Source organism: Dicentrarchus labrax, unplaced genomic scaffold (genome assembly GCF_905237075.1).
Source record: "Dicentrarchus labrax unplaced genomic scaffold, dlabrax2021, whole genome shotgun sequence".
NCBI lineage: Eukaryota > Metazoa > Chordata > Actinopteri > Moronidae > Dicentrarchus > Dicentrarchus labrax.
In genome coordinates this window covers 16,631,845-16,659,387 of record NW_026136715.1, presented here as the reverse complement: position 1 = coordinate 16,659,387, position 27,543 = coordinate 16,631,845, and the positions used below count along the sequence as shown (strand labels likewise).

The window sequence follows — 27,543 nt, the reverse complement described above, 5'->3', positions numbered from 1 at the left end:
AGAGACAGAAGTTGGCCGAGTGTCAGTGCATTTATTGCCGAGTTGTCTGAATCACACAAGAACAGAATTGAGTCACATGTCAGTTTATTACAGCTGACTGCGCACTGTTACAAGGCTTAAAAATGAACTCTAAGGGCTCAGAACAGGATATCTATCATTGGTTAAGCATATTCTCTAAACTATCAGTTCACAAATCTAGAAGCCAGAGTAGTGACAAAACAGTGCTTTACCCATAAATGCATTGCAACAATACAAGATCATATGCCATCAAACAGAACTCAGTTCCTTCTCAGAGGTGTTTGAGACATTACCAAAGGACATACAAATTATTTCAAGATATTTCTCAAACATACAGTTCCTTAAAATATGCAGATAACTAACAAGTAAAATAACCCCAAACCAAAATCTACTTTTAAAGCATCAAATACTTTTCATAAAAAGATTTATTATGGTACAAAATATTCAGTGGTCCTCAATCACAAAAGCATACTGGTGGTGAATGCAACTCGTGAGCCAAAAGAGCTTTTGTGCATGACTGTCGTTATTGAAACAATACAAAGAGCCTTGCTCAGTATTGTGAAAGTGAGTTGAGGGGGAATAATTTAGTACTAATTGAGACAGCATTCTTTGAGTAAAAGCGTCCCTGTGCCACAAGAGGGCAGCGTAACAAAACACATTTTGGGCTGTCATCAAGACTTGGAGATGTCTGAATAATGGGTGTTCAAAGTGGTTTAAATTATATAAACTGTCCAAACTATTTTTTTTACTAACGATAAGCTTCAAGTTGTAGGTAGGTTTTCTAATGTGTCTTTGGCTGACATCACAGGAAAGTTAGTAAAGATACAATGCAGTACCTTGTAAGGCAAACTGGTGAAAACACAAAAACCTCTGCTACATAAAAACAACCCACAGACTCAGACACATATAAACACAATATAATTATAGGTTGCATTGCCAATAATTGGCTGCCTGCAGGCACTGTAAAGGCTGGGCAACAGTTTCCAACTAGTCCAGCTGGGGCACTTTGCATCTTCTTCTATATGGGCAACTGCAGCAAAACATCTTCATAACACAGTCTGTTTAGAGATTTACAGACACACAAGGTCGACAAAATGACACTTAACCATGCACACTCACACATAAACCCCTACTATATCGGCTCCATCGCCCTCAGCCCAACTGTGATCAATATTTAGGAAACATCTTCCCAAACAGGCTTACTCTGTCAGGAGCTGTTATCTTTGCTACAGTTAAAATGATGTGCAAGTGAGCTGTTAATGACAGGAAAATCTCTCTCTGTGTGCACTTGCATAGAACAGCTCATGAACGATGAGCTAGGCGTGACAATTTTCTCATCTGCAGGTGCTGCCAAGTACCTAGTAGTAGAGTTATTTAAATGTGTATTATCATTACTGACCCATAGACGTTGAAAGGCAGTTGGTAGTTTGTCATAGTATCTAAAAGGTCACAACTGAGGTTTTGATTTAAAAAAAGAAGAAAAAATGGAGTGTGTTTGTTTGCACTAAAGACTGCAGGTGCAAACACTGTAAACAGGTTAAAATGCCCTAAAATGTGATTACAGTTGAAGCACTCACACAGGTTGAATTTTGAGGTGCCAGATGAAGTATTAGAGCTGAAAGCGTGTGGAAATTTCAGTTTCATGTTTGTTCGTGGTCAGGAGCTATTTGTATGCAAGCGCTGAATGTAGTTAGTCAGCTGAAGTGAAGAGATAATAATTAAGTCAAACTGTCAATTGCAGCATTAGAAATTAATGATGAAACTTAAGTTAAATGTTGAACAATAAAAGAAAGATACAATAGAAGTACAAGTTGGTATATAAATAGTGGCAGCAGTTTAAATGTCAGTTTAAGTCTAAGAGATCAAAGCAGTTATAAAACAGGTGAGAGGGTTACTTAATGTGAAATCAGTGAGAGAAGTTAAAGGGTCAGTTTTTGTGCAAGTGCTCAACAAAGCTAAGATTTTAGTTTAACTTCCCACTGCCTTTGAATGCTTCATTTACAGAAGTCAGTGTCACCAGCACAATTATTATCATAGTGTTATTATTAACACATGCATTATAGCTCCTGAAGTTAAAAAAAAGTTTAAAGCTTCGACTGTGATTCCAGAAAAAAATATCTTAAAAAACTGAACTAATGTCGTTAGGTACAAAGGGTAGTATCAAGATGAAAGTATGAGTATAAAGGGGATAAAGAGGAAAAGAAAAGGGCCATTATTGTCAGTGAGGGGAAAAAAATGGAAGAAAATCTGAACAGAAGCACAGATGTCCTGAATGAGCTATATGTTTTTAAGTTTTGAATGGTGAGTCTATTTGAAAGTAGTTGACGGATAAAAAAAGCGTCTAGAATATTAATAATAAAGATATAAATACTTGAATACGAGTGTCCATCACCAAAAGCGAGCACACCAGTTATACCTTGAAATGCTAGCGCATGCCGTACAATCTGCAATAATCTTGTTGGGGCAAGAGATACATTTTTTATCTCTGTCAAACTACAGAAGCACTTGCTGCCTTTTTGGCTTTGAGGAGCAGATTACACATCGTGTCACAGAAGCAGGCTGCCATTAAGTGGTTGCTTGTTATCTTAAGTTTCTGGCAGTTAACAGTCAGAGGAAATGTCATGCAGCATAATCACAACTTGGCCCAAAGTGCATATCAGTGAGTACAGGTTTACAGATACAGGTAAAGGCGTCCAGTGAAATCAGGTGAAAAGTATTTCTTCATGGCATATGTGCTTCCATTAATATCATCACGGAAAAACAATAGTTGAAGACTAAAAGGATTTTCTAGATCAACTGCATAGCTTAGTTTCCAGTGATATTATATAGAATGAAAAGTTGCTGCAAAGTGAATGCAGTTTGGTGTTGGATTAGAAAACAGATTTAGATTATGTTTTATAAATGTATGGTTGCAAAGCTGCTAGTATTAAAATGTGCTGGATGATGTATGTATGGGATTATTTTCAGTTTGGATGCATGTACCTCTGATAAGAACAGGAATAGGGGATAAAATATTTTGTACTAAAATTTTGGCTTTTTAAAAGTTCAGCATAATCATCTATTCTCCAACATCCCAACTACTGTTTGTTCTTAGACATCTTAGGCAGGTCATAACCTCCTTCTCCTCAGCCCGTGTTACGTTCCTGCATAAATTAAGGGTCACTTGAGGCCCCGACTTTAAGTCCAAGGTCCAAGGTATGCAGGCCTATGGCAAGTTATGAGCATGCTGGTTCAAGATCGAAGGCCTTCCCTGGGTTTCATTCCTACGCAGCGCCGTTCTGTAGGCGGTCGGGGGTGAAGCAGCCGTTGGTCTTACAGCTGCTTTCAGCTCTCTTGTCCCGGGTCAGTTTGTTCCTGGCCTTCCAGCGCTGAGCCAGCGGCTCCAAGAACAGGGACACAGAGGAGAGCAGATAGCAGAGCCCAGCCAGGTAGAAAGAACAGTCGTAAGTCTGAGTGTAGTCGTACAGGAACCCTGCAAAACACAAACAACACAGGGACACTCTTAAGAGTCTGTCTATTTATTGGTGAATACACTGAGCATGTTTCATTAATGGTAACATAACTTCTATATATCATGTAGAGACGAGTGGAGGAGGAAGAAGGTTGAAAGTTCTTATGTGGGATGAAATCACTTTACATGTAAAGACTGTATTATAGTTTTATTTTTAACATTTCTTTCTATTTGTGTGTATAAATAGTGAAACAATATAGAACTCTAATAATATTAGAATATGTATCATTAATGATGTGCACATTTCTATAAGTGCTTATGGAATTTTTCTTGTTTTTTGGCTTCTTGGAGACTTTATACTAAGTTAACTGTCAGAATGATAAGTCGGACTTGTAAGTTAGGTAGCCTACCCTTTCTAACAAGGCACACTTTTTTACAAGCATTTGGGTTGCCAGGTTGTAAAAAATCCTTATGGCCTTCTAGCAAAACAGTTGTTCTATTTGTTTATCTCTTTATTTGAAAAGGACCTCACTTCTTTATTTATTACTAATTAACATTTAACTGTAGATTTGATTAAAGCTTATAACACCTTTATAAAGCATTAATATGTTATTTAACAATGAATTAAGCAATAATGAAACCGTTAATTACGACAAAACCCTTTACAAAAGTTTGCTTATCAGAAGGTGGTGGTTAGTCCAGAAAATCATTTTTGAGGACACTTATGTTTGTCAATTAATTTAAAGTGGTGTTTTTCCCCATAATGGATATTTAACATGTTTAAAGTGAACCCTTTATGTTTCACATTTGACATATTCACATTACTGCACAGCGAGGGATCACCTTTTTTATTATGCATGACCTCAGTGTAAACCATACTGCAGGTGACTCATAACTTCCTGTGTTTCTATGTGGGTTTTCTTTGCTTAAGCCACTCTGACATTTTACTTCACACAAGTTATCCTCGAGCCAGATAATAAGCAGGTATGACCACAATAAAGCCACGGCTGAGGCGGTTAACAGACAGTTGGCTATCCTGAGGAGATGGACCAACAACAGGAATGTTGTCACGCCCTGTGGCCTGAAGGAGGGATCATAGTTTGCATAACGTCAGTTTCTTAGTTGAACTGCAGGGATGGTAAACAGAGCCACATGCTATTTCGGTATTACCCTAAAGGGGGCCATTAGTCACATTTCAACCCAGAAATCCATAAGCTACACAAAGGGGATTGCCCAACACAGTGGACAGAGACCATTTCAATCGCTTAAGGGGTCCCCACCCTCCACAGTTTTAACTAGGGACAAATGTTACCTGTAAGGACAAGAAGAGGTATTTTTGGAAATACCTCATATTCACAGAAAAAAAAGTATGGATGAATATTTGATTATCACAATAAGATTTGCTGTGTTTTGCTGTGCAGTTCAGTTCTAGTGTTCTATATATCAAAGAAAAACAGGTTTGGTTCATGCACCAGTTCATGTATAAAGCAGATGATTGATGTATGTTATTTTTTAGCTGACCTAGAAAAGGAGTAGTTCATTAGAAGGAATCTGTGACAACTTGATGTAACAAAAAACAAAACGTGACCCAGATTAGAAACAGCTCTGGAAGTCTAACACAGACAATCTGCCATCACTTAGACAAAGTGAGTCAAACCCAGCCATGAACACAACACTGTTTTTCTAAGGGTCTGACTTGACTGGCTTGTAGGCAGGATGAAATTTGACCCAGTAACCCCTGCATGTATTTTCGTCAAAGCAACTCCAAAAACCCAGTTTGCACTGAGGGCAGCACTAACTGTAGGCTGTTTTTCTCCTTTACGTTTCAGTTTTCTGAAGTGACGGCATGCACAAAGACAGGCACACACACACTTGGGGGCTCTGCAAGGAATTCAGGGCCCCATGAAAATATGTGCACCCCCCAAAAAATATACGTTCATAAGAAAGGCTTATCAACCCCTTCACTGATCCCCCCTCACCCCTCACCCCCCACCCCCATACACTCATTCACTCTTTTATGGACACACACACACACACACACACACATACACAGTAACACACAGAAACATGTGTACAAACTTCACCTTGCCCTCTGTGTCACAAATCACTTTTGATCAGTAACGTCACAGCTAATGCTCCCATGCACATGCAGTGCATATGTATGTGTTTGGTATTTATGCAGGAAAAGTGGGTTAACACATATCTGACTCCTGAGGGTTTTCCATGACAAGATCAACTTACCTGCTAGAGGAGGCCCTGTAAGGCAACCCAGGCCGACAAAGAACATGGAGAAGCCCATGGAGTTGTTGAGTTTCTCCGACCCCACGAGATCTACCTGCAGGCAGAATAACACATTCACACACTGGGGCTTGTAACTGCCATTTTCATTCTTATTTGCATTTTACAACGTGAAGATAACATTTTCCAGACCATAAAATCATGCTAAATGAATAGTTACTAGGAAGCTGAAAACATTTTACAACCAGTATGATGTAAAAAGAACAAAAAAACAAAACATTTCAAGTCCAAAACGATGGATTACTTAAAATATCTGCAAGTTACTTTATATAAGGGAAAGGAAATGGAATAAAGGAATGAAAACCGACCTGAGACAACTTCAAACACAATAAAATACAAACTTTGTGTTTTAATATCTGAATAAGTCATCACAACATAAAGTGAAAGGAAAAAAAACAAACACATATAACCAGGCTGGTTGTCCCTGAGCAGTGCCTTTGCACGGCATGGACGTGGGATTTGTTAAAGTAATGTAAAGATAAATGAGCTAATTAACTTTAGTAAGCTGGTTATCTAATGCAGATTTTACTCAATGATCAGAATCCTTCATCCTGTTTGCATATCCTGTGTGTGTCAGTCATTGCGGGAGCAGTGTGCGTATCCCACCTAACCCGGTAAATACGACATGTGATTGTACTTCAGCAGAGAGCAAACAATATGTTAAGTGCAAATGTCCCTGCCTCCAGGATCTCAGCTTTTTTTTCTTTTAGGCCGAGTTTTAAAGTGTCAGACCAGAGCTGCATGACCACCCTGCCAGAAATCGTGTAAGTGTTGTCATCGGTGTGGGGGAGGCTTTGAGACAAGGGGTAGGTAGCTACAGTGGTTTGAATAAATGCTAATACAGCATGCCATAGTCAGGATGCTTAAGTCGAGGCTACAAGCTAACTTTTTGGGGCTATTAGTTCAAAACATTTAATGCTGTGACATGGGAATAAAAACCTCATTGAGAGCTAGCCCCACAAAAGTGTGCTGAATGCAAAACCAGACAAAACTGGTTATAACAGAGTATAGTATATTTCACTGCTTTTCAAACATTACTTCAGATGCAACAGAAAACATCAATAACTGAGATTTTGTTGTTGTCGAGTTCTAACGTCTGTGCTGAAATACCTGTCAACCAATTTGGTAGAGACTCAGGTTCCAGGCGTTTGGTTTGAAACTTATTTTGTTCATATTTGTATTACAGATTGCACTTTAAAAAAAAAAAAAGCCTTTTCAGGAAACTGATTTTCTTCAGCAGGCCGAGACAAGTGTTAATACAGTTTTTTATATGACCGATGAAGAAATCTGGTTTGACTAGTCTTCCACTCACATTGAGGAAAAAAAACTGATCACACATTTACACCTAGAGGCATGTCCCGGCCTTTGTGACCACACCATCACCAAGTGAAAACACACCACATACTGACATCCGTTTATATTTTCAGGTGTGACATGACCTGATGTTACTGGATACTCACTGACTTAATAGGATGTTCCACCCATAAAAGACAGTTGGGAAACATCTCCAACGCTCGGCTTAAAGGATACCTTTCCCTTTCAGTGTGTGACATGATGATGTAATTAAGCCACTTTTACATGGTGCAAAAGTCCCCATACACAAACACAGTTATTGTGAATTTGACATTTCTGACAACTGGCTGCTAGAAAATAACTCTATACAGCTCTCTCAACTCAGTATTCTGTATTATGTTGGAGCACTAGAGCTCATTAATACTTTGCATCAGCAGTTCATGTTTAATTCTTAAAATGCATTAGGAAACACGTCGTGCTTCTCTGCACCAGCCAAACAACAACGTGACTTTGTGGCAAGACCTCTTTCCATTTGTTGTCACTAAATATGATTTATTAATCACCACACCCTCTGATCTATAATCCACTTTAACCAGCCCTACGGCACTTAGTGCTGTTGCACCTACGTGAGCCAAAATATCAGGCGCATCTTGAGCTGCCACACAGTCTGTGTGCCCAAAACCTACTGCTGTCTCTCTTGTTGTTGTGGTTGCACAACCGGTTATTCGTAATGGGAAACTTTATTCTTCATCATGTTGAATTGTCTGAAAACAAATGTGTTCAGTTTATCTGCTGTGAGCTAAACAAAGGACTATTGTTGTTGTATTAATTAATTGCAATAGATATTTAGGATTTACCAACTGAATGCCATCTCCCAACAATAAGTACCAAATTAGCCTGTTCAGTCCGTTCCCATGAAAAAAGTTCTATATCAGATATTTTCTCGGAAATTCTATAAAACTATGAGACCTGTAAGGTTAAACATTACTGAACATTATAACCCTACTAGTAATAGTGCACATGCATGCTCATATTCAAATAGGATGGACTCCTTACTAGAACAGGCAGCAGCAGAGCCATGTATCCACCACAGAAGATGGCAAAGAAGATGGCGTAAACCATCAGCAGGATGTAGGAGGTTGCCAGTGGGGAGAGCAGGTTGACAAGGCCACAGAGGATCAGGTAGGCCTTGTGGTAGTGGTATTTATGGAACAGGTTCCTGTCTGTCACCCAGCCAGAGGCCAGCTGGGCGATGGTCTCTGTGATACCTGCAACAGAGGCAGAAAGATGGTATGAATGGGTGGATGAGAAACAGGGACAGAGTGAAGAGTGAACAACGGTGGTAAAAGTGAGATTCACATAATTTTACTCTAAGGTGAGAACGAGTTTCAGTAAAAACTTGCAGCTTCCACAGTTGATGATTTGATATGGCAGTTACTTTTAGAGATAGGATGTTGGTGATACTACAGACACATTTATGTTTTATTCATTAATTGTCTTATCATTTGTTTTTAAATGTATGTACCCAGCTCCTAGGAAAGCAGTACTGATACTGAGTGGATTATCCTAGTTAAAGAAAGTAAAGTAAGATGTTCTTAACTGTTTCTTAAAGGCAGGAAGAAGAGAAGAGAGGCAGACTGGGGAATGCATACAATAAAATATTCAGGTAGTAACAGGAAGCTGCTCTTTGGTAATGGAGTTTTTGATGGAATCCAAAAGACAACAAGAGCAACTCTTCACCTTTAGATAAAAATGTCTTCAATAATCAAGAAGGTTCAGATTTAACCTTTACTATTTCTATGCACTAGAAGAAGAAGAAAAGGGTAAACAATCTTTTTTGATTTTCCAAATCGGTCACAGAGGTTCTTCCAAATTTTCCGGCATATGGCCTCCTCTTTTCCAACATTCATGGCGATTTCTCGCCATGAATTCTAGCATCTCTGTGTTCCTTCATTGAAGGATCGTACAGATGCCTGTAGAGGCGCACTTGCTCGGAAAGCTTGCCCTCAAACTTGTCCATCTTCCTGTTTCCGCTTTGGCGCGCTCAGCTGAAAAAAAAAAAGTGGTGCACGACCTGGCGCGACATGGCCTAAATCCTGGCGCGTCAGCAAGTCATTTTGACATCACATTGTTGCGCTACAGGTCGGGAACGGCGAGTATATACCAGCGTTTAGTCTTGTTGTAATTTTGATGAATCAGCCATTTAAGTTCCACATACTTTCAACAATCACGGTTAGTGTGTCATCGCTCCATTTAATCTCCATTCACCTGCTTCGACATCTTATCGCCCCCTCCAGTCTAAGATCATTTAATGCAGATGTTTCCTGAATTATGAAATTCATATCATAAAACGCTGATACAGCAGACCACAGTGGTCAGAGGCTGACAGTCCTGACTGCATTAAGACTACAAAAAGAGTTTAATGCCAAAGTCAGACACTGTACATTGTAGTTTAACTGCATCTAAGGAAATCTCCAAAGGCATCAACCCAAAGTTATAGCAGAGACCTTTGAGCATACATAATCCTGTTCCTTTAAAATAATACAGTAATCTTATGCTTTAAAAAAGGGAGTGGTAGTGTGCGTGTGTGTGTGTGGGTGGGTGGGTGTGTGTGTGTAGGTGTGTGTGTTTGTGGGTGTGTGTTTAGGTGTGTGTGTTTGTGGGTGTGTGTTTAGGTGTGTGTTTAGGTGGGGAAAAGAGGGAAAGTGAGGGAAGAACAACACTCTGCAGCAAAACTAGACAGGCCTGCATTATTATTAATGTCACGTCTATTTAAAGTTTTTCCTGTTCTCTGTAACAAATATATTTCAGACACAACGTATCTATTTGTTTACAGCTGTATAACACTGGTACCACCCACGCAAACTACTCATTATGTACTCCATCCCATCTGATTGATTGTTTGCTCCAGTCGGGTATGTTGACTGGGCAGATATGTGCTGCTCTCTGCTGAGGTCAACTGGAACGCGATAGGCGGTGCGGAAACTGCAGTGGCGTATTGACCGTCGCAGGAATAGCTACAAGCAGGCAGCGCTGAGCCATTGATCAATGAAACAAACTGGTTCTATGCAGATCAGAGTTACCCATCCTTTGCTCAGCCTCTGCACCACAACTGCATAGGCTGCAGACACTCAGCTTGAACAGATGACAATGCTGCTGAATATGGATGGCTTTGCATACATTGGTGTGCATTACCAAGTGTGCATATTAACTTTTATTGTGAATAAAGATTGCATTAATCTACATAAATTAACATGGGGATGTAATGATGAATGATGATCAGGTACATCTTCACTTTTCGAGGCATTGAATGAAATTCAAATGAATAAACAATTGAATGCCGTGTCAGTGAACACCTCTGCTTTCCTTACATAACAGAATCTGGAGCATTGTGCTCCTCCAAGGTTAGAAAGGTGACATGAGGCAGCTGTGGTTTGTTTATGTGTCCTCCTCTGGTGACCCAAGACAGTGTCCCGGGGTGTCCCCTGCTTGCATACAGACGAGTTGTGAGTTTGTTTGTGTGTTTTAGCCTCAGCAGGTTGGTCCAGGCCTGCAGCTGTTCCTATCCAAATTAAACACAGTGCGGTTTAAATTTGGCCTCTCCAAGTAGCACCTTAAGCCAACTGCATCAGACATTAGCTCTGTACATTTCTGCCCATAGCACTGCCAGGTATGAAAGGTGTATGTGAATCTCTGGGCATTAACAGACCATGTGCGAGTTGCAAGGCATGGAAAGATGCCATTCCTTTTGCTTCAAAGAGGGACATTTTGTCACTACATTAAAGCAAAGGGTTATAAAAGGCATGTTGGTTTTCCCAGCTTTTCTGAGGTTGCAGTTGGCTTGTCTTGCCTCTTCTTTTGTGCATATTGCCGCCTCAGTGCTCCTCTGCTAAGTATCAGCCACTTTAGAACTGGACTCAAACAAAATTGGGAGCCCCTCTTGTCACCACGCCAGCAAATTTACTCAGTTAGCTGTTGCTTAGCGACTTCATTTAGCTCCAGTGTTGGTGGCTGAGGTTTGACGAACAGACTGACCCGGACGATAGTGGCCTCCCTCCCTCAGCTGAGTCAATGGGCCTCTATGACAAGCGCTGGGTCTGGAAAAGAGGGACAGCGGGACACTGGCATGGCGGCTTTGTGGTGTGGGTAGCACCCCATCTCTCCAGCTCTGTCTCTTTTTCTCTCTCCTTACAGGCCACATGACCAGAAAATGTGACAGAACAAACGTGTCTGAGTGAAAAGAATCTGTCAGTCTTGCTGCTTGTTGGCACGGACCGCTGGCACAAAGTTCATAAGTAACCTCACAGACCATCAGGGAAAACTCAGACACCTCTATCCTTTTTGTTACACCTCCATAGAGAAACTGTACAGATTGGTTTAAGAGTCCATAAAGCATACCTGTCAATAATTTGAATGTATCATGTGTAATTTTATACAGCAGTGCTATTTGATTCCAGTCTTAGTTTTGGCTAAATGCACAAATGTTTTCATCCCAGCTGTTTTTTGTGTTTTCTCTTTTTCATTTCCCCCCATTTTCTCCCGGAGTGGTTGTGTCAAGCTGCTGTCGCACACCAATACCAAGGAAAGCGTACTTTAAAATTCCAATTAGTTTTTTTCAAAAAGCTCAAAATGCATCACCGAAACAGTCACGGCAATCTAAAACCATTTCTTCAAAATAATTGAAGAAAGAGTCAAACAATTATTTCACATAGAAGAGATAAGAAATGTAAGAAATGTAATTTAAATGTGATGTTTCCTTGGAAGTGGATCTTGATCTCTATCCCTATTCTAAAGTAAGTGTTAACAGATGTGTTTCAGACATTATGTGTCAGTATCATTATTCTTATTTAAAAGACATCTTTCATCAAAGGTGATACAATATTTGTCTGCTAAGGACTGATTGCCAAGAGATGGATTACAACAGAAGCATGTAACACATACATGCAAAACCCCATCTGGAACATTTCAATTATTCACAAAGCCTGACCAAACACCCTTAAAGAATTACATGCACATGTGGTCAAAATGTTAATGCTGTTTTCTGTTCATATGCAGAGGCCTCATCAATGGCATACTGCTGAACCCACCCGCCCTGGCCAGTAGACCAAAGTTCAGCTTTTATGTAAGCACATTCATTACATAAGACTGCAGAGTCTGAGCAGCTCACAAATAATTAATGCCTAGAAGTTGACTGAGGACTTTCTTTTATATTGCTTCTTAAACCCAGTGTTAAAGAAACCTGAACCTATCCTCTCAGTCACTGTGAAATCCCTGATGGAAGCCCCATTCAAAGACAAACGGCAGCAATCAACTGTGTGTTCAATCAACTGTCTGTCAGATTTATAAAGAGCGTCAGGTTTATCATTTGTCTTTACACTTTATCCAAATTTCAGACAGTCAAACACATAACTGGTTTATAAACTAGAAGATGAGAACAGGTGAGCGGTGGTATTGGTGTCAGACACCCCACTTGGACGCACCGTACTTTTAGTTTTGTATGTTAGAAAATCCCCAATTTTGAGATTAAAATTACGTTTTGTTGTAAAGTCAACGTGCAGTTTTTCCAGATTTGAAATTACAGCTGTGAGGCTGCTAATGATAACTTCTTTTAGAAGGACATGCTTTGACAACTCTGTCGTTGGCTCCTGTGTTAATTGTGTTCTATATATGACCGGTCAAATGATTACCTGAATGATGGCTAGAAGCTGAAAAATGTAGGTTTTAACAATAACTTTTTTTAGTTAGTGTAAATTTCCTCTTCAAGATCCTCCACTTTAGAGTAACATAAAGAGATGTTTGAGCCCCAACTCAATAGTGACTGGTAAATTATGGATTTCTGGCACAAATATGGAGTTGTCCATATCCATCATTAATAAATTAAATTGTTTTTATTTGATTAAACAAACAAGATGTAATGTTTTAATTAGTGAGCTTTAGAAGGGTTTGTAGGAGGACTTTATTATCTTTCGACAGAGCAGGCAAGCCTTTTCCCCATTTCCAGTCTTTATGCTAAGCTGGGTCAAAAAAACACAGTGGGAACTATTGACAAATGTGTTCCTTACCTGCCACAGAGATGATAAAGGAAGCATCCATGGCATCGATGCCCAGTGTTCTGGCACGGGCAGACAGGTGGAAATAAGGGATGAAGTAGGCCAGCTGGCTGAAGACCAAGGACCAAGTATAGATGCAAAAGAATGGGTCCTTTAGCAGGGAGAAATCCAGTACTTTGGCTTTTATGGTGGTCACCTCGCTCGGCGTGCTGGCATGTGAGGGATATCCAACAATGGTAGACCCGTTCATGCTGCCATTGAGCTCCATGGAGCTGTCTGGAGTTGTGGGTTTACACTGACCCAAGTCATGGTGGGGCTCATGGCCATTCACACCATTGAGGACCAGTCTGGTCAGTTCAGGGTTCACTGACTGGTCCTGCAGTCCCTGAGTACATTGGCCCTCCAAGTTCTCAGTGTCCCCGTGAGGAGCAGGAGGAGGGGATGGGAATGAGTCTGATTTGGAGATACCATTGGATAAGTGAGAGGAACCATTCAAGCAGCTCTTAGTGTATTCCTTTTCTGAGGAGCTCTTAAGGGAAACAGCAGGGCTCTTTTGGATGGGAGAAGAGGTAGGGTTTGACACGGGAGGCTTCACATTGATGGGTCGCAGAAGCATCCCAGAGGCCACCAGATTAAGCATGAGACCTCCAAGAATCAACATCGCCCCTGTGGGGGACAAAGACAGCTCATGACCCGAAATGTCAACATATCTGTGCTGTATTTCTTCTCACACAAAACAGGAAATACACCACAAAACATACTAACGTATATTATATAATGTGAACCAATCAAAGAAATGCATTAGGGTCTGACACTGCCTGCTCAGGTCTGCCTACCTTGCCAAGCATATTGGTCCAGGAGCAGCTGAGTGAACGGAGCAAGGGCAAAGGTCAAACCCATCCCAGAACGCCCGATCGCATACGCTGTGGCTAGCTTCTTTCGGAAGTACAGCGCTGTGACCACTGAGAAGGATTGGTATAGTAGTGCAAAACCCATTCCTAAAGAGGAATAAAGAAGACTATCATTATCAAACAGCAGACATGTATGTCACAGGAATGTGGGCATACAAAAATATTCATTCACAACCAGTGACTTAAAATAGATGTCGTCAGGCAGAGGACGACCTTGGTTTCCCTTTGAGTGATCAAGAAAGTAGCAGGTGTCTCATTGAGGTATTTTGGCTTACCACAGTTTTCTACTCACCAACTATCACTCCCATGCTGATATAGAGGAACACCACACTGTTGGCGAAAATACTGATGAGGAAGCCCCCACTAACCAGCACTGCCCCAGCGATGGAGGTAAACCTGGCTCCTAGCTTGGCACAGGCCACAGAGGCAATGGGTGCTACAGACGATACAAGAGAGGAAGCATGAAGACATAGAATCTCAAAATGTTCCTTCTTCTACTGTTAAGCATCAGTGCAGGAGAAAATGTGGCTTCACATAGTGAAAGCTTTTCTCTCTTCTTACTAATTCATAGGGCCATCACTCAAAATTAGGGATGTCCCGTTAATTCAGGAACAGTAAAAATAGCACATGGGACACAAAGATACAGTGTCTGGGACAATTCTGTAGGACGGGAGAGAAATTTATCATATCAAATTAAATTATGACTTTTATGTGTCATGTTATATATCATTTTAATTGTTAGCTGCTCAAATTTGAAAAATGTGAGGTGGCACAGGCATGAGCTCTACACTACGTCTCACACACGCTCATACACACAAAATCAATCATAGACAGACACCAGTGTTGTCAACTTGGCATCTTTCTCACTAGATTTAACAACTTTTCAGACCCCCTTAGCAACTTCATTTCTAAAATGTGACCAGCAATTAATTTAGCGAGTTAGCCAGACCATCAGGGGAAAAGCGAGAAATATATTCAAATATATTATAATTCATTCCCAGGCATGCTGCTCAGAGTAATTGCAGTCCACAGCGCCGGGGTCTCTCCCTCTCCTTTTGTGCTGTGTATACGCAGTGGGGCATGTTTGACCTTCTCTCTCACTCTCTGGATCTCTGGATTAGGGCGTCCCTTCAGTTTGTAAATATGTATATAAATCGTTTGATCTTCTCTCCGGATCTCTGGATTAGGGTGTGCCTTTAGTTTATATGTAAATACTTCATTTAAGTTTGCCAATATTTAAATAGTTTGACTGATCTTCTTTCTCTCTTAGTAGATTTTTCTTGTAGTTTTTTACCTAAAATATGTCCCTGTAGTGACTGACTCATTAAATAGAATGACAGAAAGAACTTTGGGGCCAATGGTTGTTAACAGTAATAGTAACAGTTGAAAATAGTATTCAGTTGCTGGATACTGAGGAAAAAAGTTATTATCTAGGTCTAGGACACAATTATACAAGAACAAGAGATGAGATGTTATGATCTTTATATCCAGTCTGTGGACTGGTTCAATACGAACCTCCAGACAGACGCAGACTCGACATGATGGAACCGATCCAGCTGATGCTCTCTGCCGAGCCTCCAAACTCATCTTGGAATGCCACAAAGAAGATCCCAAAGCTTTTCAGTGTTCCCATCACTAGGACATTTACCTGGGCGCACACAGACACACACACACACACACACACACACACACACACACACACACACACACACAAACAAATAATGGGAAAGAAATCAGTGATAGCCGAGACTGCATGTGAGACAAAGTTTTTCAGGTGTAAGCAGTGGTGTACTGGTGACTTGAGATGTGGGTATACTCTTAATTTATGCCCCAATTTTTTTCAAAGCTCCCTGTCCAGCAACACCTGCGTTATACACAGTGACATGTATGACTGCTTTTATATATTTAGTTAGCCCAAAAGTAGATCAATACTGGTACACAGCCTAAGACATAGATATGCATTTTGAGTGAAATATTCCTGATTCCTTACCCGTCCACTCAAGAAAATTGGACAACGATGTCGTGCCTTTGCCATCCTTGAGAAAAGCTTGCAGAACACTACTGAATAATGCATATCAGAGGGGATTTAGAAGTGGCTATACCCAATGTAGTAAAGATCCCTATGATCTGATGCCCATGGTGATAGTCAACTTTACATTCTGAACCTCCTAATTTACTCCCAATGCCGGGCATACTCTGTATACCTGTGTATATCCTGCACTACACACAGTGTTCAGGGACTTCAGTATTTTTAAATGGTTGATTAAAAAGTGGCCTTTTTGCTGTTACCATTCAATTGGGAACATCCTTGCATCATCATTACACACAATACATCTGCATTTGATCACAGTGGTTGGGAAAACTAGTATATCCAGTCTTTTGAAGAACCATTGTGCTGTTGTAGTGTTGGGCTAAATATTTGCTAATATATATGAGAGATGAGGGATCGTAAACAACTGAGGTGGACATACAAGGAAGCAATGCAGGACCACCATCCAGCCCCAACCTCCATCTGGAGGGTCCTCGTACTGGATGTCTTTTTCCTTCTCCTTCTTTGTGGTCATGGCATCCTTCCTGAACAGGTTCATGGCTGCCTTGGTTTCACTATGGAATAAAAACAAACAAGCTAACATCAGTAACTTCTTACAGTCTGCCCAATCAGAAGCATTCATCATATCACAGGTCATACATAAAATACCTAAAATGCATGATGTTTATACAGTATATGGGTAATGTGGATATAAACACAGTGGTTACATGGTTATTGTATACACAGCATTTTAAGGCAATGTACAGGAATCATAAAAAATAAAAAATAAAATACTTGCTTCAAAGTCTTTCACATGGTCACTAATTTAAATGTTAATACTTAGAAATTCCACATCTAATATCTTTTCTCTGTTGCATTTTTAAGGAAAAGACATTCAATTCATTTATATTTGTTGTATTTGTTTGTATATTCAGTGAATCTCCATATCTTAGTTTCAATAAAACAACAACAGCATAACAGTGTGTAACATATTACAGTTTTTGAGGAGAAATACAAGCAAACTCTTTCTCAAAAGGAAAAGCTTGATTATTTTCAAACTAATGATATGATATTAATTTCTTCTTCTTTACAGTGCCTGTGCATCGAGGAGACTGCTGATGTTTGGCATTGATTTGTTATCATTATGTCCTGGCACAGAATGATCCTGTAAGCATAACAGACAGTAGACAGAAATGCTGTATTAACTTGTTAAGTCACTGAGCTGTGAAACAGATCAGTTACAGTACAGCAAAACCTGGTTAATTTTCCACCTCTTTTGCTCTTATTACAATGGTACGCTGGACTGAATGTCTGAGCAGTGTTTACATTAAGTGTGTCTACGTTGCAGCAAGTGCAAATATTCAATCATGTGTACCTCAAAGCTCCCTGTCAGCACATAACAGCACCTCAGCATGATGGGCTAAAGTTTGCTTTCGTGGTGATAATGTTTTAACTTGGATATTTCAATTTGTGAACCAAAAACCAAGAGGCCTTTCTCCAGGAGGCAGTTATCTGGATAACAGAGTAAAACCTAGAAACCCTCTCAAATCTGGTTCATGTACAAAAATCTGGCTCTGGTTTTGCAAAGTTATCCAGTAACCTGCTTCTAGGAATTGACTTTTGGACAACTTGAAACCAGGCAGTCTGAAAACAGGACTGATTAGAATTTACTCAAGTTGCTGTTTTACACAGATTTGGGATTTAATTATTTTTGATACATGAACTTGAAACTACAGTGCTGATTTTTCTATTTCATCTATTCCATGTCTTTAAGTATTTGTCATATCAAATCTTGTAAAAAAAAAAAAAAAAAAAAAAGAAAAAAAAAAAAGAAAACTGTATTAGACGAGTATTCATGGCCAAGAAATCAGGTTTCTCCAGTAGAAATGTAGCTGTGTCAACCAGCTTTTACACTGATTTAAAGATACACTATGGCATTTTTGACCACTTGTAGCGCAATGGGGCAAGGTAGTATCTCCTACACATGAACAAGGACGAAAGCGTCTTGCTGATGGTTTCACACTGTTCCAGAGGGGGTGGCTGTAACATGTCAAGAAATGTAGCATGGCACCAACAAAGGCTGTAAAGAAGACTGCTAGTAAGCAAACAGGGATGTAAACAACAATCAGGTTTGCAAATGTTTTATGAGGAAGGAAAAATATTCCATACAATTATTAAGACACAAACAATGTGTTTTGGTAAGAAACAATGATGAACATAACTTTATGTTGTTGTTTACAAAAGAAAAATCTCCACAGGATGCCCTTAAGTAAAGCTTTTTTTGAAACAACGTTAGGTTACTGTAGAAATAAGAATAACCTGTTTTGGAAGTTAACGCAGTGGCGATTTACAAGATAATGCAGTTTGATGTTTGTACTGGCACATAGCAGAAGGGGTCATAGAGGGTGATAATGGATTACTGAGTGCATTTATAATTAAATGTTTTTTTAAGCTAAATGTCATGTTTGGTGTGCATGATGTTCTGGTGTCCATGTGTGTTGATTCCATGAGGTATATGTGTAACCTATGAAGTCTGCAGCTTTGTGAAATGAACCTGGGCTCCTGTTATAAAGGGATTCAGGTGTGACCTGTTCATCCTGTGTTGTAAGACAACTGTACTGCAGTTAAATTTGGCAATCCCAACAGTAAACGTGACATTAAATTACTTTGAACTCTTCTTGGATCCTCCTCCTAAGACTTTGACTTGTGTTAGCAGATATTTAAGAAACCATGTTCAAAAGACACATACAATACTTTGTGTATTCATGCACAAGGTATAACAGTGTCAAATATGCACAAAAAAGAACAAATATTTATATAATATTTTAATATATAATCATTTCAGATTAAACACAATTTATAGACAAATACTAGTTGATGCTGAGATTTTAACTAGACTTAAGCCCAAATTAAAATAATCAAAACTTTTGCAGCAGCTCAATTAGGGAACTACAGCTGGATGTGAGGGTGGTGTTGGGCTCAGAGATGAATCAAATGGGCAAACAGCAGCAGGGATTGAGTAAGAGAGTTTGATGCCTTTAACAGCACTGTTGACATACTTATGTCCTGTGCACCAATCATCCATATGGTTGTTGAAACTCTTATTTGTGACTGACCTGCTAAGATACAAGTGAACAGACAGTGTTGACTCCATATAAAGCAATGCGATAAAGTACATCAGATTAAATATTGACCAGAAACAGATGAATCTTGTGTATCTATGCAAAGAATGCAAAGGAATGAGCTGCTGGGAGCTGGGAACCGGCATGGTGTAAAATGAATGAATCTGTCTCTGCAGTATCTATTCTATTATTTATTGTCTTGAATTAAACTGTGTAAGCGTAGTGCCATAACTGTGTTTAAAAACAAAACAAAGGTTTGTAACAAAACTTTGTAACAAAACTTTGTTGTACAAAACAAAGTTATGACATCCCATATTTCCGGACATAGTGCATTGTTTCTGTGGGCTGGCAAACTCAAATAGTTAGCTCGAACCTGCCAGGAGATCACACCAAAGCAGAATGCTTGAATTTATCTGTTGTATGGGCTTGAACTGGAGGCTGAGTGAAGATTAAAGTGCTATGTGACTGTGCTTAAACACAGATAATTATTCACTGTCACATTCACACCCCTGGACAGTTTAGAGTTTTCAATTCAAATCCACACAGATAAAAGGGAAGACATGCAAGTTCCCAGGAAGGCCCCAACCAGCCCCTACCAGACAGTGCATATGGAATCAGGACCTTCCTGCTGTGAGACGACAGTGTTAACCACCAAAACAAATTAAATTCATGTTTCAAAAGATTGGAGAATTAATATATATGCTATATTATTATTATTATTATTATTATTATTATATTATATATATTAATATATATAAATGCTTTATAACCAAAAAACCCAGCTTCTCCACAGATGAGTGTTACCATTACTAAATATGTACCAGCATGTAAATAGTGTCAGTGAAACCTGAATAAATCAAGATGTCACACATCTGTAACTGGTTCTCAGGAATAGGTGTGGCATCAGATAATTGAAATAACTGAAACATTAAACACATGTTTGTTAAATCCCACCTGTCAATGCACAGCCTAGCCTCACATTCTGGAAAGCAAGGTGAAGTAGAAGGAGAGGGAATAGTAAACCTGTATTTATCACCAGTCTTTTGTAGCCTGCATCACTAACTCAGTCTGACTTAGACATATATAAGAAGCCAAGACCAAATTAGGCAGAGAGCACAGAGCGGATTAAAAGGGGAATGAATTGGGCCTGTGTACTGTGAGGAAAGTATTTCCCCCCATGTGCTGTTCACAAGTTGTCCTCAGAGTGTGCTTGAGTGCATGTTTGTGAATGTGCTGGGGGTCTAAGGGTTTGAGCGATGGGGGATTGGAGATCAGCGCTTTGTAGTGTTGTATTAACACCATGTTTTTGCACACTTCCGCCAGGAGATTCTCTCTCAAGCTTTTACATTGTGTCTAAATTTAAAAAGTATTTCCTGCAACAAAAAAAAAGCACAGATAGCAACTGATGGTATACTATACTACAGATCTTTACACCTCCACCTTCTGAATTCCTGATTTATGAGTCAAAGTCTGGACAGGGCAAACTGAAAACAGAAGTCCTAAAGGGGGTGGAGTTTTCTCGTAAACAAACACAAGCTTCGGTTTCCATTCAGTGTTGCTCACCAAAATGCATTGTGTGTATCCTTGAGCTCTAAGAAATGTCCATTCTGAGTGCATTTCTTTACTCATACAACATTTGCAAAGATAGTGTTTTAAGTATTTTAAATCCAGTATATATATTTACTAGCTTGCAGTCTTCCATTTCCCTGCCTTTGCTGGCACATTGCTGCATATCTTGGCGTATTATCGCCAGCTGTTGATTAGAGGAATAGTGTGATTATTATCATTGGCAGCAATGGGTACTGCATCACAATGTCAAAATAAAATGGGGGCCCAATATAGTATTGTAGTTTCACATTTTGGGAAATATGCTTATACGGTTTCTGGCAGTGAGTTAGACGAGAAAATCAATACTGCTCTCATAACTGTCCATTGAATATGAAGCTGGAGCCAGCAGCAACATAGAAGCTAGACGAAAGTGTCAGTGTAGTATGTGTTCATAGCAGTCACTATATCCTGTCCACTAGTTTGGAGAATTCATATTTAATTCGCCATAGCTGCGACCACGTATGCGCTTGCATCCACAAGTTTGTGCAGTCACACACACACACACACACACACACACACACACACACACACACACACACACACACACACACACACACACACACACAACCTCACAAACACTTCTCAAACACCTCCATGGCAACTGTGGCCGCCAAAGGGAAGGGAAGTTTTTGTGGGTTGTCCAACCAAACAACAGAGCGCGCTATATAGCTGCTGGTCGCGGCTAAAAAATGCTATTTCCATTTCATTTTCATTTAATATCAGAAAAAAACTGTCAGTGCAAACAGTGCAACAGTGCCCTGAAGCTACATTGTCTTCCACTGCTATATTGGCTCATCCATTTCAATAAAAATGTGATCATGTATTAAACAAAGAAGTTCAGGTTTCAATTACAACCAATTAGATAAAAAACTCTTTCTTCACATCAACTGTCATAAAACCAAAATATGGTTCCAATCAAATAGATTTTTACCATTTGAATGAGAGGAGACGTAGATGAACATTAAAGAGCATTTATATATAAAGAGTGAAACTGAAGTGTAAAACAATGGGACATAAAAAAGGTATCCATGGCATGTACACAGCTTCCTTCTTATTATCCCACAATGAAATGTTTTGCATTTTATAGACTGCAATAGACAGTGTTAGAAATGTAAATTCCCTGCTCACTACAAAGAAAACTATTGTCTATTATAGAGTGAATGAGGAAGAGATTTGGGACACAAGTAAAAAGTCAAAAAACAGAAACATCCGCTTCCTTTCACCTACTGAGCTTCACTGAAAGGATGTAAGGAATGCAGAGGTTCCTGCTTCCCCCTCCCATGATTCCTCAGTTGTTAGAAACCACCACCACTGCTATAAATGGCAGCAGGGCAAATGTATTGCCCCTGCACACACCCAATGAATAGTTTTGTTGAATATTAATTTTTATGAAAATTATGAAGTGTGTTTGTTGTGATTATTGTAAATGCAGGCCTGTTTTATTCCTGTGCTCACAAACACTACTGATGTTAACAAACCTTCAACAGCATCAGACATCAGCTTTAAATGTAGCGAGTGAGTGAGTCTGTAAATGTTTCGACCTATTGATCCATTTGAAAGTGACTACTTTGTAATCTTTGCTTGAAATTTCAGTGATGGAGCCGTGCTTTCAGTCACACTACAATCACTTTTTAAGTTCATATCTAAAGAAAAAGAAAATCAAACCCACACACCTGCTCAGGCCAAGGTTGAACAGATCACTTTTGAAGACATAGAATCGACTGTATGAGAGTTGTTCTGAAAACTATGAAGTGGAAAGGAGAGAAATAGGGAGCAAGTAGGTCAGAGAGCAGCCAAAACGCCCAAATTCAATATTTAAAAAACCCACAATGTCAAACAGGAGCTACACAACAGAAAACCTGTGACACCAGTATTAAAATAATCAATTTGAAAAATATTGTGTGCTGATGTTTTTCATCTATTCCAAGTTTGTCTGAACACTACAGTTTGTCCTGGACATGAGCACAATGGGAGTTTTCTCTGCCTTTGATTCCCCCCACCCACCCATGTTCAATTAATTCTGCGCAGAAGAGTTAACATTCACACCATAAAGTATCTGGAAGCAGCTCCCTAGACAATATTTTCAGTTTACAAACAGAAGATAATTATTTGCTATTATTCAGCCTGTAACCAGAATACTACTTAATTGAACTCCACCCTGCTCGAAACTGCAGACATTGCAGAGATGGCAACCTGACAAATGACAAGCAGTGACAGCTTGGCATCTGACTGCTGTGTTTCAGCCAAATTGTTATTATATCCTTTCGACTAGTTTCGAGAAATTCTAACAACAAGCCTGGGAGGATCCTGTGCTTGAAATGATAAATGCAATTTCCATTTCATTTTCATGTGATACGAGCTGAAACAATTTGCAACTTCACTTTCAATTTTAGGCAACAGACTGCATTTTGATATTTACACTGTGAGATAAAGTTTATTTCACAAATGTCTTTATAATTATGGCATGGTTATATACTTAAGTAAACTCAATTATGTGTGTATATTTTATATTATATTATGTGTTGTTTTTGTCTATGATATTATTTTTGGCAGGTAAGATGCATTTTTTAATTATGAAAATGTCTTTTTAATTTTAAATTTGCAATTTAAACTGCAACTTGATAAAATGTAATTTTAATATTAACAGTCCTGCACTTCCATAAACAATGCATGCTTTCTCATATAATTTCAGATGCAAGCTAAACTTTTAAGGCAGATGGACTTACAAGCCTTAACAGTTTAGGTTCACATTTTTTCTCTTGAAACAATACATGCAAGTACATGCAAACAGTTTTTGGAAGCTGTAATTGTTCCTCCTGTCCATACTGGCCAGTGACAAAATCCCCCAGACCTTGTTTTGTGCAAAAATGCACTGAAAAGTTCAGCTGATTTCAATATGAGTCAAGTGGCGATCTTCCAGAGTTTCAACCTACTATCACCCAACTGCAACTTTTCCAGTTCCAGAGGAATACAGAGATGGAATTTCAAAGTAACAGGACAATAACTTTGGAAGTTACCCACTTTATTTGACTATTTCAGGCTGCTGAAGCCTCATATTAACTTCAGCTGAACTTTAGATTCAGGGATTGGGGATTTTGATTTTCCATTCATCTTTTACTTTGGAATAAAATAAGTCTCTTGCCTGCAGGTAGAAATGGGCAGAGGAATCTAACCTGATGTCTTGCACCTGGGTAGGCTGGCCCTGGGTTAGGTTAGGCCTGGGCTGTGACACCACTTTGGACAGGAGAAGCAAGTATAGCAAGTGTCCCCTCCAGTATAGTGAGCTCAGAGCCTGCTCTCCTCCAGAATCCCTGTCAGACTGTAACGACTATAACCACAGTTCAATATGTCTTGTTGGGTCTCTGTGGTGCCATTTCCTATGACTCCAATGTGTAACACACACATACACACACAAGTTGTGGCAACTAAAAACACTAAGCTTTGGAGATCAGGGTCAGCGTGTTATGGGTTTATCCAGCGAAACTGTGTAGATGTTCTTCTTCTGTGAGTCCTTATTCTCAAATTTTGCTACGAAGTGATATTTAAAGAACATTTTACAGAAAGCAAACCTTTGTATGTGCTGCACCAAGACCAACTTCTTATAGACAAAACATCAATAAAAACCTGTCCTAACTACTTATGCAGCATAACTCTAATTCATACAGGCTAGTTTATTGGTCAGGAAAATAAATTGTATTGATTCTGTTTTTCCAATCTTGGAGAGAGCATCTCATGCAAAAATATTTTAGGTGAATGATTCCTTAAAGTTGCACAATTTTGCCAAGGATTACTAAAACACCACAGAATTAGGTGAGTGAGTATTTCTTCAGTAGGATATTGAGTAATATAATGTTGGGAGCAAATTAAAATAAACACGCAGGAAAGGAATGAAACACATAAGTAACCTCTGTGTGTGAATTCAGGTTAGTCGTTAATCTAAGCAGTGATTGCATTGGCAGCGTATTATGAGATACTGACTGAACCAGTGGGCTCGCTGAGTTACCTCTTTTGTTGATTTGGTAGTATGCCTGAAGGCTCTGGAGTTGACGAATAAATCAGGAGTCTTATTTTCCGAGTGTCATTCTCAGGTTGGTCGAAGGGGACTTGTAACTATGGCTGCATCAAGATTAGCATTACACCTGCAACAAGAAGTGGACAAATGACACAAGAGCATGAGGAAAAAACATTTAAAAAATCGATGCAGGTGCACATACTCGCATCTCTGAAACCTGAATGCAGATGAGTAGCTCTCTCCAAACAACAGTGTGGATCTGTATTGACAATATTCCCATCCGGTAATTACTGAAACATTTTATATCAAATGGCACTAGCAGAAAAGTCAGGAGATCACCAAAGTTAAGATTCATCATTTGGAAAGTCTGTACAAAATCTTGTGACCCTTAAATTGTCAAAATAGTGTTCCATAACCTTAATTAATGTTCAATGTTCATTGTTCAAAGTTTCTGCATGTGAATTTTCTCCCCTGTTGTTTTTGTCTTTTAAATATATAAAAATATTGATGAGAGATATTTTCATACATATTATATATATATTTATTTGGTCAACAAATCAGAAAAGAATATTGCATCCTGCTGCCTCCACATATCGAGTTAGCCAGATGTCCCTCTGTTGCTGAATTCTGAGCTCTCCCCACATCCTGACGGAAGAGGAAAGTGTTCACACCTGCAGAAATCCCCCCCCGCGCCCACAGCTGGGCTTTAAGAAACCTGCCCAACAGCTTCTACATATTAAGAAGATAAACAGCTTCGTCCTGTTAAGGCTCATTCTGTTTTATTATAGTCTACAGCATGACAGACAACCTTTATAAACAAACATGTAGTTAAACTGGCACAAGAATATATGGTTGTTGCTGAGCAGATGACTGTATCTTTTTTTTTGCAGCTTTAAAAAAAGAGCTGACACTTAAAGAATCTGCACAGACATGTCTTTAGGTGACTAAAATAATAATTCATAATGTTCAAGTTTTAAACGGGCCGTCCACAATGCCTTAGGAGTTAAGACAAGAATATCAGCTTCAAGGTAGAGCAAGCCACATGTACAAAAATCCAGCATCCAAAATAGTTACACATTTCATGCCAACACTACAAAAAAAACAAAACATTCAGGTCTGCCTTGTGTAAAAGTCTGAAAAAAAAGGGTGGTGGTTTGTGAATAGACACCACCACATTACATCTGCTGATGTCACTGTAATAGATCCATCAAATACAGTATAATCCATGACCATAGAGCAATATTCAGTAAAATGATACATCTCCCTCTGTAGCATTGTTGTTCTCAAATGAAGCTTGTAAAAGGGTTTTTAAACACTCTAACTATGCTTGCAGAAAGTAAAAGTTAACTCACACAGTGGAGCAGTTGATCAGCAGGAGTGAACAAGTGTAAACTTTAATCCTACTAGGTTGTTTTTTGTAAAGTTAAAACACTCCCCGAAGATACTCATTTACTTACAAATTAAAAAATCTCAGGATTTTGGAGCCGTTCCAACCCTGCCAACAACCTGCTTCTGTGCAGATTATGCATTGATATCTGAACTAATCACTAGGCTGCTTCATTAACTGAACTACTCTTTTGAAAGAATTGCTCAGTGGCTTTACAATACTGATAAAGCTAAGGTAATTAATTAAAATAAAGCTATTAAAATGTGTTACTTTAACAAATATTGGAACATTCTTTTTCTAAGTAACTTTCTCTTTTGTGTTTAACTTATTTATTTAAATTTTATTTCAGTTCTTTCTGTTTACCTGACATCTGTCAAGGTAACACAAATTCACAACCTGCAGCCTCCGACTGTGACCACAGCACTGAGTCCTGAGCAAAGCCAGTCATCAGTCCTGAGGAATTGTGCGATTATGTAGTAAATGCAGAATGTTTAGCTGAGAGCTTTTGGCTTAGCCAACGGAGGCATAAACGCAAAACCTTATTACTGTGGGGAGAAAACAGGGAGGTCTCACCGTGTGCAGTTGTTATCTTCACTTCACAGGCCTGTTGCATCGTGCCCCTCGCTCAACCCAACAATGCTGGGAAGGCAAGGAAAGAGAATTCAGGCGCACAGACACTTCAGCAGGCAATTTCAAGAAGATGTCATCTGGGTGACATCTGTCTAAAAGAGACACGAACCTGCCCTGACGCAATGTGGGTAAAAGTTTTAATAAAAAAAATGAGTTTGGAGGGTCACAGAGGATAACAGTTTGAGGGATAACTTATGATTGATTTCTCGTGGAGGAGAAAGTTTATTGAGACAAATATTTCACCAATAAAGAGAGATAATTGTAATATAATCTTAATGTGTTCTTGTTCAGTCATCAAACACTTAAAAACGATGAATGTGTTAATTTATGTTAATGTGAAAAAGAAAAAAGAAGTCCTTACCTGTAATCTCCGACAGTCCTCGACGCGTTCCTGTCCCTATTTTCAATTAGTGTAAATTGATGCGTAATTTGGGGCTTTCTCGCTCTGGAGTTGTGCGTCCCAGAAAGATGTGCGCGTCACCAGTGACCAACACTTTTTGGCAGAGAGAAATTGCTGCGGGGCCTTTTTCTCCGATGATGACCGTGCCATAACTTTGCCTCTATGAGCGAGTCCCCCTGAGTTGCATCTCACGTTTCAGCCTCAACATCGCTGCTGGCTCTGTGCTGAGGAGCCGCAGAGAGCAAAGCCTTCACTGAGGAGAGACACGTGACTGAGACGTAGCAGTGAACCTCATCTGAGGGCTCAGAGGGAGGAAAAAAAAAAAAAAAGCTCT

General features: G+C 39.4%; 1 protein-coding gene across 2 annotated transcripts; it reads right to left on the bottom strand.

The window, feature by feature from the left end:
- Positions 1-67: 67 nt before the first annotated feature.
- Positions 68-27,488, bottom strand: slc16a4 (solute carrier family 16 member 4). Of its 2 annotated transcripts, XM_051424643.1 has the most exons (12): positions 27,171-27,488; positions 26,753-26,818; positions 24,784-24,919; positions 22,454-22,524; positions 16,493-16,625; positions 15,537-15,669; positions 14,314-14,457; positions 13,947-14,108; positions 13,123-13,776; positions 8,117-8,328; positions 5,711-5,804; positions 68-3,490 (listed from the first exon to the last, which is right to left on the bottom strand). In XM_051424643.1, the coding sequence occupies exons 5-12, from the start codon at positions 16,607-16,609 to the stop codon at positions 3,282-3,284; spliced, it is 1,725 nt and encodes a 574-aa protein (XP_051280603.1). In that variant the 5' UTR covers positions 16,610-16,625; positions 22,454-22,524; positions 24,784-24,919; positions 26,753-26,818; positions 27,171-27,488; the 3' UTR covers positions 68-3,281. The 2 variants fall into 2 exon arrangements, with proteins under 2 accessions (XP_051280603.1, XP_051280602.1); XM_051424642.1 differs by lacking the exon at positions 22,454-22,524 and having other exon boundaries at positions 27,171-27,487.
- Positions 27,489-27,543: the final 55 nt, after the last annotated feature.

Bases quoted from the DNA above. Each gene is read 5' to 3' on its own strand.
- slc16a4 (XM_051424643.1), bottom strand. From the start codon at position 16,609: ATGAACCTGTTCAGGAAGGATGCCATGACCACAAAGAAGGAGAAGGAA. The intron at 15,670-16,492 runs GTATGTCCACCT...GTGTGCGCCCAG, and splicing joins TGGTCCTGCATTGCTTCCTT to GTAAATGTCCTAGTGATGGG. The intron at 3,491-5,710 runs GTAAGTTGATCT...TGTGTTTTGCAG, and splicing joins TACAGGGCCTCCTCTAGCAG to GGTTCCTGTACGACTACACT.